Source organism: Nothoprocta perdicaria, unplaced genomic scaffold (assembly GCF_003342845.1).
Source record: "Nothoprocta perdicaria isolate Ctin4 unplaced genomic scaffold, notPer1 scaffold_433, whole genome shotgun sequence".
NCBI classification, from domain to species: domain Eukaryota; kingdom Metazoa; phylum Chordata; class Aves; order Tinamiformes; family Tinamidae; genus Nothoprocta; species Nothoprocta perdicaria.
This window is the reverse complement of record NW_020455681.1, coordinates 1-12,259: the sequence shown is the minus strand read 5'-3', so window position 1 is coordinate 12,259 and position 12,259 is coordinate 1. Positions and strand designations below refer to the sequence as shown.

Here is a 12,259-nt window from a genome sequence, read left to right as displayed (position 1 = left end):
AACCAGTGTTAAAATTTCTTGTACTCTCCTCCCAGTCCCTCAAAATCCAGCTCTTTTCAGGTTACTAATTATACTTGTTTCAAAATGGCTATGTTAGGTTGGAGAGTGACCAAGAGAGTAAAATCCTTGTTGGTTAAAAATAGCAACAACAAAAGCAGAGGTGCAATGTGCTCATTATCTCCAAAGTTCCTTGGCTTGAAACAAATTGATCGTGTGCAACATCCAGACCTTGTAATTTCTGCCAGTAACAAAAAAAACTCGGATAACCCCTAAGACTGCAGGGAAGTAACTCCCTTTTTGTCATTATATATGTTGAACATAGGTGAATATATACATATATATGTATATATACATGTATATACATCTATGTTCAACATATATAATATATATACATATATATATATGTATATATTCACCTATGGCTGTGCTTTACCTGCTAGTGTGCTCTCTCTACTGCTCATAGCAACTCAGCCTTTCTATTTCCTCATGTCCCTCTGTGTTGGATAAGTAAGTGGCATAACTGTCCTCAGCTCTGTTTTTATAAGAGCCTTAAAATGTTGCAATTTTTAACTGCTTGCAGTGTAATTGCTTATTTGGTTATCATTTTTTTTTCCGTTTTATCTAAAGTTATGGGCTAGCAATGTGCTAGATGTGCCAGACTGTGTTAGCAAGTACAATCCATCTTGGTAGCTGAAGGGCAGAGATTCCAAGGAAGATTTGGGTTGGAAGAAATTCTGGGTCAGCTTGATGTTTGTAGAGAAGATACTTGTGGTCAAATGAAAACACGCTGCCCTCATTACTGCAGATGAGAACTTACTGCCTTGCCTCATGACCACCCTAGTGCCCAAGTGCTGCTCACTTACACACATATTTGCTCATACTTTTGTCACCTGCTAATGCTCGTTTAAGGACCTGTGCCTTGGATCACTACTGGAAACATTGCTGTGCCCGGCATGCTGGCTGCCTGACACTTCTGCTGAGCTCCTCAGATGACAACTTATGAACATCCGAGTGTTGTAACCTAAGAACATCTGAGTGGTATACAGAAACTGGTACACTGTCAGAACTGCCACATTGGTTTAGTATGATGGACTTTAATTAATAAGAGTGAATGGGAGTGAAACCCAGAATGTTCGGCAGTGAGTTCCAGGCTCTTGCAATCGGCGAAAAAATCACTCTCTTGGTTTGGGAATGCAAAGGCTTCCTACCCATTGCATCAGCTCCTGCCATATGGCACTGTTTCTTCTCAGGAGAAGCTGGTGAATGTTCGCTTGCGTAATTCATCGTGCAAGCTACCTGCCAGAAAGGTGGCTCCTCTTCAGCCCTTTTCTTCCTACCTTAAGGACTGGAATTTATATGGCTTGAAAAAGGATGGATGTTCTAAACTAGAATCATTTTAGTTGTGCTAGCATCAGTCATTGTTTCGTCTCGGGCATTTCTGCATGTCTTCAGCCTTCCAATAATGTTTAAAAACTTCCAGAGTGATGTACTGTAATTGCTGTATATAGTAAGTTCAGTGTCCTGAATTACACAAGTATTTTTAAACGTGGCAAATGAAAAGAAGAATTGGAGGAAAATATCTCAATTGCAATTCAGGACTCTGAACTGCAGGATTTTCAAGGCTCTGGAGAAGCACATTGTTTGCATGCTGCACCAGATTTGCTTCTGACTCTGCATCGTGAGGGAAAGGAAGGAGATGTCTGCTTTGAGACAGCTTCTATCTGGCACGTGAAGCAGGGAATGCTACACAGTGTTCAGGTCTAATTATGGCATATGGTACATATGTCCTCTCTGAAGTTTTATTATTTCATTTGTATAGAATATGTAGCTTTCTGATCATTATAAAAAGAAGACTGGGCTCTCTTATACGGATAGATTGATGACCTCGTGGTTTATGGCTTTTGGTGAGCAAAAGGAGGGAAAGAATTGCACTTGAAAGCCCTAGTATTACTTTCTGTGAAAGGGGATCTGTAATTTCACTAAAGAATAATAGCTTGTAAAAAATATGTCTGGAAGAATGTTCTGCTGATTCTAGATAAAGATGTGCAAATATAATAACAACTTCAAATTGTTTTCTCTTTTTGTGTCTAGAACTTCTTTCCAGAGCAAATGGTTGCCTGGTGCCAGCAAACGAATGGCAGTATTCCACAGTCACAACTTTTGCAGGTACCGTAAGTTATCTGTATGCATTAAAATGGTTTTGGAGATGGAGGGAAGGAGCTGAGAGGGAGAAAGACCTAGAAATAGGTGGTCAGCGAAAGTTCAGCATAGGCAGTCAGCATATGTTAATAACGTCAAAAAAACCTAACAAAGACCTGACCCAGTGGCACTGAGATGTAGATTACAAACACAGGCTATTAGTAGTTATTTTCATGTGTATTTTCTTTTAGCTATTTTATTACTATTCAGCTTCCCCGTGCAATCCTGCATCAGGACTGTGCAGTTTGACTGTGTTTCTGTAACAGCATCTTGTCCACTGAGAGCCGTGGGATTTCATACGTGGGATTTCAGTTTCCTTTCTTTCCTTTCCTTGTATTTTTTTAGTTGTAACTGCCAGTCGCCTCCCTGACTTACCACATTAGATCAGCCTGAAGTCCTAATTTGTTTTTCAAGCTCCTGATCTTGACCTATCAGGTTTTAACAAAATAACTGAGTTCCTATTAGCACTACTGGCTTAGTACATGTGAAGCTGATGTGAATGTTTGTAATAATAGGAACTCAGTTATTAGTTCCTAAAGCAGTATCAGATATATTTGTAGAAAAACAAATATACCTTGTAAAAAGTAAAGCAGGGGTATTCCTCTGCAGACTCCAAATCACAGCACAGGAGAAAGTGCAAAAATATGTTTGCACATCAGAAGAGGGGCTTGGGAGAAGGATTTGGTCTTCTGGCCTTTAGTGCTCCATGTTTATGTCTGGTGATGTTAACAGTAAGGACCAAATTCTTGAAGATTCGGCCCAAGAGCTGCCTTTTTACGTAGGAAAAATAATTATCTAGGAAATAAGGGCAAGTAGTTACAGACAATTGTTTGCAGCATTTGTCAAGTAATCTGTCTATTTAAAGCTCCGAAAGTTGTTACAGGTGTGTGTAGCTTCTGCGTGTGTGTTGGTACAGTTAGGTAATCTGTGGGGCAGTGGCATGTGCTCTGAATTTACACTGAAGCTTTGCTGTTATTGTACAGTTTCTTGCTGGCTCTTCAAGGAACTAGTGCTGGCACTAGTTGATTGACATAGTCATCCTCCTCTGAGGACATTGCCAAAGGGTCAGGCCTCTCAGCCACAACTCATTCACTTCCAATTCTAAATTGGAGCACTCCAGTCTAAACACTGTAGTCCACCACTTTTTTACCTTAGCCATTTTCTCAAATAGGAGACAGTAAACTCACAGGTATGTTGAAGCCAAATTAAACCACATTCTTTCTTAAATTGCACTGTATTAAAAGATAGTGATGCCTGGAAAACCATGCCCTGATTGACACATGCAGGTCATAAAGCAGGAGGCACAAACACAAAAAAGGAATACAAATACAGATAATGGATTTTCAGAATGATTTCTGTCACTTTGCATGTTTGCAAATATGCATTGACTGTCCTTTTAAATAGTAGCAAAAAAAATTTCACTGATTTTTGAAATAGTGCATTTGTTTTGTCCTGTAACTGCTCCAAAGTCTATTAAATACTGTCTCCAGGTTCACCAAAAGGATGTTAAAACATTAGAATTCCCTCTTAATCAGGAAATAAAATGAAAATCAAACCAATTTCTGAAATTAAAAACGAACGCCACAAGCAACAGGCTCAAGCACTCTTCAATCAACCTTGTACTCCTCTAATTAGGACCCTTCTTATCACGGCACATTAAGGACTTGGAGAGCAGGAGTGTCTCCCTCCAGCTGCCGCACGAGTATTTTGTGGCCTGTTGAAGCAGCCCAGATTGTGTGCAGGGAAGCAGGGAATGGGGAGAAAGCTCCTCGAATGGGCAAGCAGTCAAACCACTGCCACTGCCTGACCCCAAGTCTTGAGGAAGCAGAACTGGGGTGAACAGATGTTTGCCATGACTTCTGCATCGAGGTGCTTGCACCTGGGCATGCTTCCTCGTGCAGTGCTTTGGAGGAGTCACATTTGCTTGTGCTTCTACAAAGAGGATGTGCTAAAAGAGGAAGATGCTCTTGAAGGTGGAAAAGCTTGGAACCTAGTTTAACTTAAATGGTAGAGAAAGGAAAACCTCATGGGATTGTGATATCCAGTGGTTCGTTTCTGGGAAGCTTTAGTTTGGTGCAGCCAGGGAAAAAATAAACCTTGCACATTAACAGTGAGTTTGTTTGAGGAAAGAAGATAAATACATTCTCACTGGTTTGCTATTCAACCATCACATCAATCTTACTTAAAGCATTTATATTAAATTCACTTTTCTTTAAGAAAGATAAACCTATTTGTCATAATTTCAATGACAGTAGTAATTTATTAAAGGTGAACTTCCTGCAATCTAATAGTCATTAAGCATGTTGCATCTGAGGCCTTCTCAAACACCAAGCTAAATGTGCTGTTTTTTAATTATATAAAAACAGGGAAGAACATTAAACATCATGTCACAACATCATGTGCTGCATTAGGAGCTAGATTTTGTATTTTTAGTATTAGCAACAGCATTAATAATTATGGGTACTGTTCTCCCTCGTATCTGTCTTGCAAAAAGCTTGCATCGTAGTTTATTTTGATTTAGGTATATCTAGCTCCGCAGAAAAAATATTTTCTCCTCGTGGTCTGTTCCCTTCAAAGTTGAGAAATAGCCCAAATAGCAGGAAAATTGACTACTCTTATCCAGTCTGTTACCTAAGAAATAGCAGTGGAAGAAAAAGGAAAACAAAAAGGTTTCAATACAACTAAAAATTCTGACAGAGGGCATTGATTTGGGGTTTTGTTTCCTGTGAGCACTGTCCACCAAATGATGCCCAAATATGACTGTCGAGTTTTTCAGAGGCACATAGGCCAGCCAGGTTTATGCAGTTTTCTCCCTGTTATTGAATCTGTGAAGAGTTCACTATTTAACCTACCAAGCCAGCCTTCTGTCACTTAAGTATCTGACCTGGTGTAACAAGGGAGCAAACCATCAGCTTGCTAACCATAGTTAAGACTTCCTTCCTTTGACCTACTGCAAATCAAAGGATTCCATATGTGATCCCTGTAATTATGTCAAGAACTTATTTAAATATTTCTGGATCTTGAAATTTAACACCATTGTGGACATCTGACTGCTCTAAGTTTTAGTGTGTGTTAAATATTGGGTTGCCTGTGTGTGTGTGTATGAGTTTGGTACGGGAAACCTTGGAGTAGCTACATCCTAAAACTTGTAGATGAGGATGGATTTTGGCCAACAAGTCCAAGTTAGACGAGAATTGTGATAAGCTAGTAACTTATTTTTAAGAATTAATAAACTTGCTTTGTGACAGTTCAGACCAAGGCCAAGGGGGTTGAGGATGCAGAAAAATGGTTAGGCTTTTGGAGATTTAAGTGTTCCCACAGAGACCACACGAAGATGTCAGGGCTTGTACCTGAGCTGACTGTTGCTACAGCACTGCACAGGACCTAGTGAATGCAGTCATCCTACCTGGGAAACGCTACCTAAGGCTGCTGTTTTACCTCCCTATTCAAACCAGACCCCTGCAGCTGCCAGAGAGGGGCAGGGACCCTTTGCCCCTGGCTGTGCAGGCTGATTTGCTCCCCTCAGCGCTGGGTAGAGACTGGGCAGAGCTGCAGACGTCGCTTAACTAGTCAGGAAGGGAACGGTTTTACCAGGGCCAGGGAGGGTCTGCGAGTGAATCAGTGGTTCCTCCGCCTGTGCGTGGCTCGGCTTGCGAGCGGAGCCGCGAGGGCCGGAGCGGGAGACGTGGCGGGAGCTGCGGGTCTGTCCGCTCGGGTCCCGCGCCAGCTCACGCGCCGCGTCCGCGACGCCCCGCGGCACCGAAGGGAGCCCCCGTTTGCCTCCCCTTGCTGCAAGCGCGCTGCCAGTTCTGTGATATATGTAGGGGACACAATCGTTACTTACATTTTCCTCTCCAACAGAACTTTTTAAACTCCAGTAGCTGCCCTGAAATTCAAGGTTTCTTGCATGTGAAAGAGCTGGGTAGGAAATCATGGAAGAAATTGTATGTGTGTCTGAGGAGATCAGGACTTTATTGTTCTACAAAAGGAACTTCAAAGGTAAGTTTAAAAGAAAAAAAAAAAAGAAAAGAAATTGCATACTGCTCGCATGTGAAGGGATTTTCTGCTTTTACCATGGATGTTCATTGCTGTGTCTAAATATCTCCGTAAAGCCCCTGCCTGTTTTCTAATTTTTCAAAGTAGGAAAGGATAAGCAAGCCAAATGACAGTCGAGTCCTTGGTTCTCACTGCATGAAAATGGCTACCTAGCATTGCTATATAATAAAACCAAAGTAGCCAGGCATTAATCTGTGGTCACGTTAACAAGGTCAGCAGGAGAAAACTTGCAGTCTCCAAATGTTCTCTCTCTGTTCCTTAATTTATTTAAAGTGGTATCTTGACAATAATTTACATTACCTCATTTTCAGATTTCTCAAGGAGCACTGTAATACGCTGTAGCATTTTGTTATCTGCATAAGTATTTTGTCAACTTGTATAAAGCACTTTCTGATAGCAGGCTGATATTTAAAAAGTGACACGCACTGACAACTTGAAGCTGTTTGAGAGAAAAGCAGCGCGTTCACACACTGCCCTCTGTTGGATGCTGTGCTCAGAGGAATGCAAAGCTCGTGGCAGCAAATCTTCCCGTGGCTTCTTCTTATGTGTTGCAAACCACGTTGTTTCCACAGGAGCCAAGACATTTGCAATTGTTAGCTGACCTAGAAGACAGCAATATCTTCTCGTTGCTAGCTGGCAAGAAGCTGTACAATGCACCTGCAGACTACGGTTTTTGTATAAAGGTAATTCCTACTAGGCTCTTCCAAAGTCATTATCAGTGTTCATAGCTCTTTCTCAACTCCATATTAAACTTAGCTGGGGTCTAGAACTCCTCAAGCATTTCTCTTGACTTCAGGAAGAGCTGATCTTTAGAGCTTTTCCTTTGGGAGTTTTGCTCTGTGACTCTTGCCGTGGTGACACTTTTAACACTTTGTCTGGTGCTTCTTTAGGATGAAGTAGGGAAATTTTTTCTAGCAATACGCATACCAACACAGCCCCCCTTACAGACTCTCCTTTTCTAGAGCATATACTTGTACAGCTTGTTCTTGCAGAGGAAGCAGAGTAAGGCTTAGCAGCATAACTGTCTTTTTCTTGATCAGATGCACCCATAAGAAGACCCATAAGACAGGTGCTGTCCCTTTTCAGTTCTGTTTTCTGTTCTGACAGGAAGTCTGTTCGCCTCCGTATCACAAGTCCAGTATGGGTATCTGAAAAAAACAAAGCTGGGAGCCGCTTTTATTGACAGAAGTGGAGTAGTCTCCTTCCTAGCAGCCATTCCAGAGCTAGATGTTTGGCTTTGCCTCAGAGAGTGGCGAATGGCTGCAGGACACGTTTGGGAATGATCAGGGCAGGCATTTGGGAAGATACCGAGTGGGAAGAGCACGCGGGCCCTCTCTGTAATACGGCATCGGGTGGCAGTAAAGGCAGCCCCACGCGTCCCTTCAGGGCTGGGCCTGCCCTTCTGCACAACCACAGGCTGCTTCTCCATGGGCCGTGTCAGCAATGAGAAAAGAATCCTTGATTCTGGGCATAGAAGAGCCTCAGCCCTTGTTCCCATAGGCTGCTGGAACTGCAGGGTTTTCCAAGATTCAGGTGCTTCAGAGCACTGAAGTTTGTGTACTGGGGCTAGCTGTGTTCTCTCTCTCAAAATATATTTAACTTGTAAACTTTCAGTGTTGACTGTTTTCTACTGAATGAAGCTGAATTCCCTCTAATCCTTTATAGCCCAACAGAGTGAGAAATGAAACTAAGGAATTGAGGTTGTTGTGTGCTGAAGATGAGCAAAGCAGGACGTGCTGGATGACTGCCTTTCGACTTCTCAAGGTACCTAATCTTTCCTATCTGAATAGAGCAACATCTGTGGTTAAACAGCATTGGTTTTCCTGCTCATGAACAAGTATGAGATCATGTTCTTAACCATTGTCTACTTCTAAATCAACAGCAAAGTTCCAGGTAGACCTGTCCCTCCTATGTGTTTATGTACAACACTGAGCTGAGCTTCTTGCACATGTGATCAAATACAATTTTAGTTTTGGGATCAAACTTATGTGAATGAATCAAGAAACTGCAGAAGAAAATATCTGCAAATATCTATCTTGTATCTATCATAAAACTAAAGAAAAGGTTTTCTTGCTTAGTGGTTATCTGAAATAGAACAGAGTGCTATCTAGAGTCATTGCAGCTTTTTCAATCTCTGGAAGGTTCTATAAAATATAAATAGCAAAAGTAAGCAAGTCTATCTCTGGGTGAAGGTTATTCTTATCTGAGAGCAAAGAGTGAAGTTCCTTGATAATAGGGAACAAGGCTTCGCAGTGTTTTGAAGCAAAATCAGCATAGAAAGAACTGAGGAGGAAGCTGGATGTTTGGTGCTCTTTGAAGCTGAGTCCTTCCTGATCTTCACAGGGAAATGTACAGAAGTTTCTTTCATTCTTTTCCCGAAGATACTGCTTTGAAAATTACTAAATTCTTCTCCGTACCTTCCTAAGTCCTCCTTAATATTAAAAGGAATATATGTATGACTGTAATGTGTACATATATATAAAATATACACACTATATATCATAGATATAGTATATATGATATATATACTATCTGCTAAAGTCCCACGTCTGTTTCGTGCTGGAATCTATCCTCTGTGCCAGAGTCTCACATACTGCATGTAAGGAGAGCTGGAGGCACCCGCACACAGCTCTGCCGCGCTCAGCCTCCCGTGCCTGCCCCGCAACAGCGACACGAGGGCCCCGAGCTCCGGCACCTTCCGCCCTCGGCAGATGGTTGGAGCCACCTTGAGAGGAAGGGCCGGCCACAAAAGCCCCGTGCTCCCTGTGCCAGGGAACGAGAGAGGCAGGGCCAGACCTGTGAGCTGGGAAGGCGGGTGCAGTGACACAAGGCTGCTTGATCCTCAAGGCATGGTAAATTTTCACTATGAGTACTTGTTGCTCTCCTTAGATGGACTTTCCATCAGGCAAATCCCTGTAACTGGGGGGGAAAGCAAATTGCGGTTGTAGGCCTGCAGGTAGGATATGCAGCTCCTACCTGTCCTCTGCTCACGTTAAGCATTCATTATCTTAAGGAAAGTATATGTAAAAAGTACAGTACAGAAGTTCCTTCCCTATTTTAAGTTGCCCCGAAAGAAAGTGTACTAGCCATAGGTAGCTCATGGTACCAGGTCCAGGAAAACAGCCCAGGTACAAGATTCGTTTTTTATTTCTGTGCAGTTAATGCTTCTGTTGATTGTCATTGTCTTCAATTACTTCACTTGGCTGAAATTTAATTTATGGTAACACCTGGGGTAGGAGTTTTACTCACCAATCAATTCCAAATGCTTCCTCACAACTGTCCTTTACTTTTCCTGCTTACATGAAACTTTGCACTGTGAGAGAACTGCAAACAGGATCAGATATTTGCAGTAAATCGTGTCTTAAAGCTATCACGTCTCCTGAAGGAGTGAAAGCGAGAATACAGTCACATAGGTGAAGATGCCCATGTTCATGGAGAACCTTACCAGCGTGTCGAATTAACTGTGCTCATCACCTGTGGAGACAGGCCTCTTGCTGGGGCTTTGCTGTGCTGTCAGTAGCAGAAACAGTAGTAGTTGGCAGTAGATTTCCTTATGCTGTCATCTACCTTTCACCCTTGGAAAGTGAATATTGGGGAAAAAATGGAAAATGGATGGAATGTTTGGAAAAAGTGTTTGGTTTTTAAGGACCCGTGAGAGGATTAGAGATGTTCAGTCACAGAATGACAAAATTAGGGCTGCCCCACAAGGCTCTTGTGACCCTCCTTTGATTTAACTAGCAATTTAGCTTTGCATAGTCAAACAATATTTCCTCATTTACAACATTATGTATACCATTTTAATTAGGGCATTCAGTAAGTAACGTTGATATGCCTTGGCACAGTGTCTCTCGGGAAGGCACCAAGAAGGGATTTTTCCTACCGTCCTTGCTACCAGAGCTTCTAAAATTTATCATGCTCAACGAGGGACATGACTGGAATTCAATCAGTTTGTTTTTATAAGGATGAGAAATGAACAGAAGTGGTTTCCTGAAGAAATTTATTAAAAGTGCTAATAACATTAACATTTAAATTCGAAAGTGAATTAGAAAGACTCATATTTTATTATCATTACAAAAACTGAGCTCATCTTTTTATTACCTTGTACAAAACTGCATAGGCAGATTTTTTTTTAATTCCAATTATTAGAGGATAAAATGGAGAAAATAAATGTGTGATCTGTCCTCAAGTGAAAGTCTGTACTCTATAGGCCAAGCATATTGATATTTGAGAGTGTTTTGCCCTGGCTTGTAAAGGTGTTATCTTCTAAATAAACTTAGGCACATTTACAGCTCGGTTGGCACCTGCCAGTCACTAGTCCTTGCTGCAGGTTGCTTTGGGGCAGCTTCTGATCATGACAATACTAAGCTGGCAGCACCTTGCTCCAGAGTAAGTAGTGTTATGAAATCACTACAAATACTTTTCCTGGGCTGTATCACAGAATCACAGAATGTTCAAGATTAGAAGGGACCTCTAGAGATCATCTAGTCCAACCCCCCGCTCAATCAGGAACACCCAGAGCACGGGGCACAGGGCAGCATCCAGGTGGGTTTGAAAGACCACCAGAGAAGGAGACTCCACAACCTCCGTGGGCAGCCTGTGCCAGGGCTCTGTCACTCTCACAGGGAAGAAGTTCCTCCTCACCTGGAGATGGAACTGCCTGTGTTTCAGTTTGTATTCCTGTCCTATCACCTTTGAGTAATAATTTCTGTTTCTCTTGGCAGTATGGAATGCTACTGTATCAGAATTACAGAATTCCCCAGCAGAGAAAAGCCATGCTTCCACACTTTTCCACTCCAGTAGTAAGTAATGAACTTTACTTCCGTAATGTCTATTGTTGGAAGAGATATATTTGCTTTTGCATTTTAAAAGTGGTGAATTTTACACTAATAAATGCAAATTTAGAATTGTGTAGCAAATCATTGTAAATGAATTGCATTACAAATGTGTATAAATCACATAGTTGGCTCTCCATTATCTTAGGCTGATAGTACCCACACGGTTTGGAAATCTTGGCTATCTCAGCTATTCTGAGATGTGGAGTCACAGAGATATCCGATTGTCCCTGCAGAAGCCAGTTTAACCCTGGCAAAACTAACATTTATAATCTCTTATAATAAGTTGGTTCAAAGATGACCCTTAGTCATATAAAAGTGAAGGCCCTATAATTGGATCCAAACTGATCTGAAAATCCCTGGAGTACAGTAATAGGGAAAGTGGGCAAATTATGTGACACAGATTTTATTCTGACTTTGGATTCTCTCTCTGTTCCCCATAGACTCAAAGGAAATAAACATGTTTTTTTTTGTTTTGGTTTGGTTTTTGTCTGTGAAGCTTTTCAAAAAGATACTGTGTTCTCTATGATGGTAGAGGATAGCTTTGGAAAATCTTCTGAAACCAGATATTTTAAAATGAAACTCTCTCAAGTTGGTTTTTTCTTTCCCTGTTTTTTGAAACAAGTGAAAATTCCTTTTCAGAGAAGTGTATCTGAAAACTCACTAGTAGCAATGGATTTTTCGGGGCAAATAGGAAGAGTTATTGAAAATCCCGCTGAAGCACAGAGTGCTGCCTTGGAAGAAGGACATGCTTGGAGGGTAGCTATCTTCTCTTCTTTTCTGTTTTTGTGATTAGTAAGTGTCTGTTGAGAGCCAAAACACAGAGCGTGCTATGATACTAGTGCGGTGCTGGTCACAGTATAGCTTAGCTCCGRCCTGAAGCAATCACACTGCAAGCATGCAGATCTGAAAGTCAATATCCATCTTTAGCAAAACTGTCACATTCACAACAACCTTCTACCACTGCTTCTCTGTCCCCCTAGTGTCCAGAGGAAAGTTGAGGGGGAAAGCAGACCCACCAGAACTTTACTGCCAGTTTGCAAAACCAGTCTCTGAGGAGGAATATGTCAAATTAAATGCTTCCCCACATGGAAGAGGCTGGGGCTCTGACTAATGGCTTGCTCCCAGTAAGTTTAATTGCAGAATCTACAAGAGGCAGGACCTCTTGCAAT

General features: G+C 41.7%; 1 protein-coding gene across 2 annotated transcripts in view; it reads left to right on the top strand.

Moving 5' to 3' along the window:
* Positions 1–12,206, top strand: part of GRB10 (growth factor receptor bound protein 10) — a 152,335-nt gene extending 140,129 nt beyond the window's left edge. The window contains exons 8-14 of one of the 2 annotated variants that reach the window (XM_026046329.1): positions 2,092–2,166; positions 6,061–6,198; positions 6,828–6,938; positions 7,921–8,019; positions 10,977–11,054; positions 11,730–11,846; positions 12,071–12,206. In XM_026046329.1, coding sequence (XP_025902114.1) covers positions 2,092–2,166; positions 6,061–6,198; positions 6,828–6,938; positions 7,921–8,019; positions 10,977–11,054; positions 11,730–11,846; positions 12,071–12,088 — 636 coding nt within the window. In that variant the 3' untranslated portion in view covers positions 12,089–12,206. Of the gene's footprint in view, positions 1–2,091; positions 2,167–6,060; positions 6,199–6,827; positions 6,939–7,920; positions 8,020–10,976; positions 11,055–11,729; positions 11,896–12,070 lie in introns of those variants that run through there. The other variant, XM_026046328.1, reaches the window with a different exon arrangement.
* The last annotated feature ends 53 nt before the right edge of the window (positions 12,207–12,259 follow it).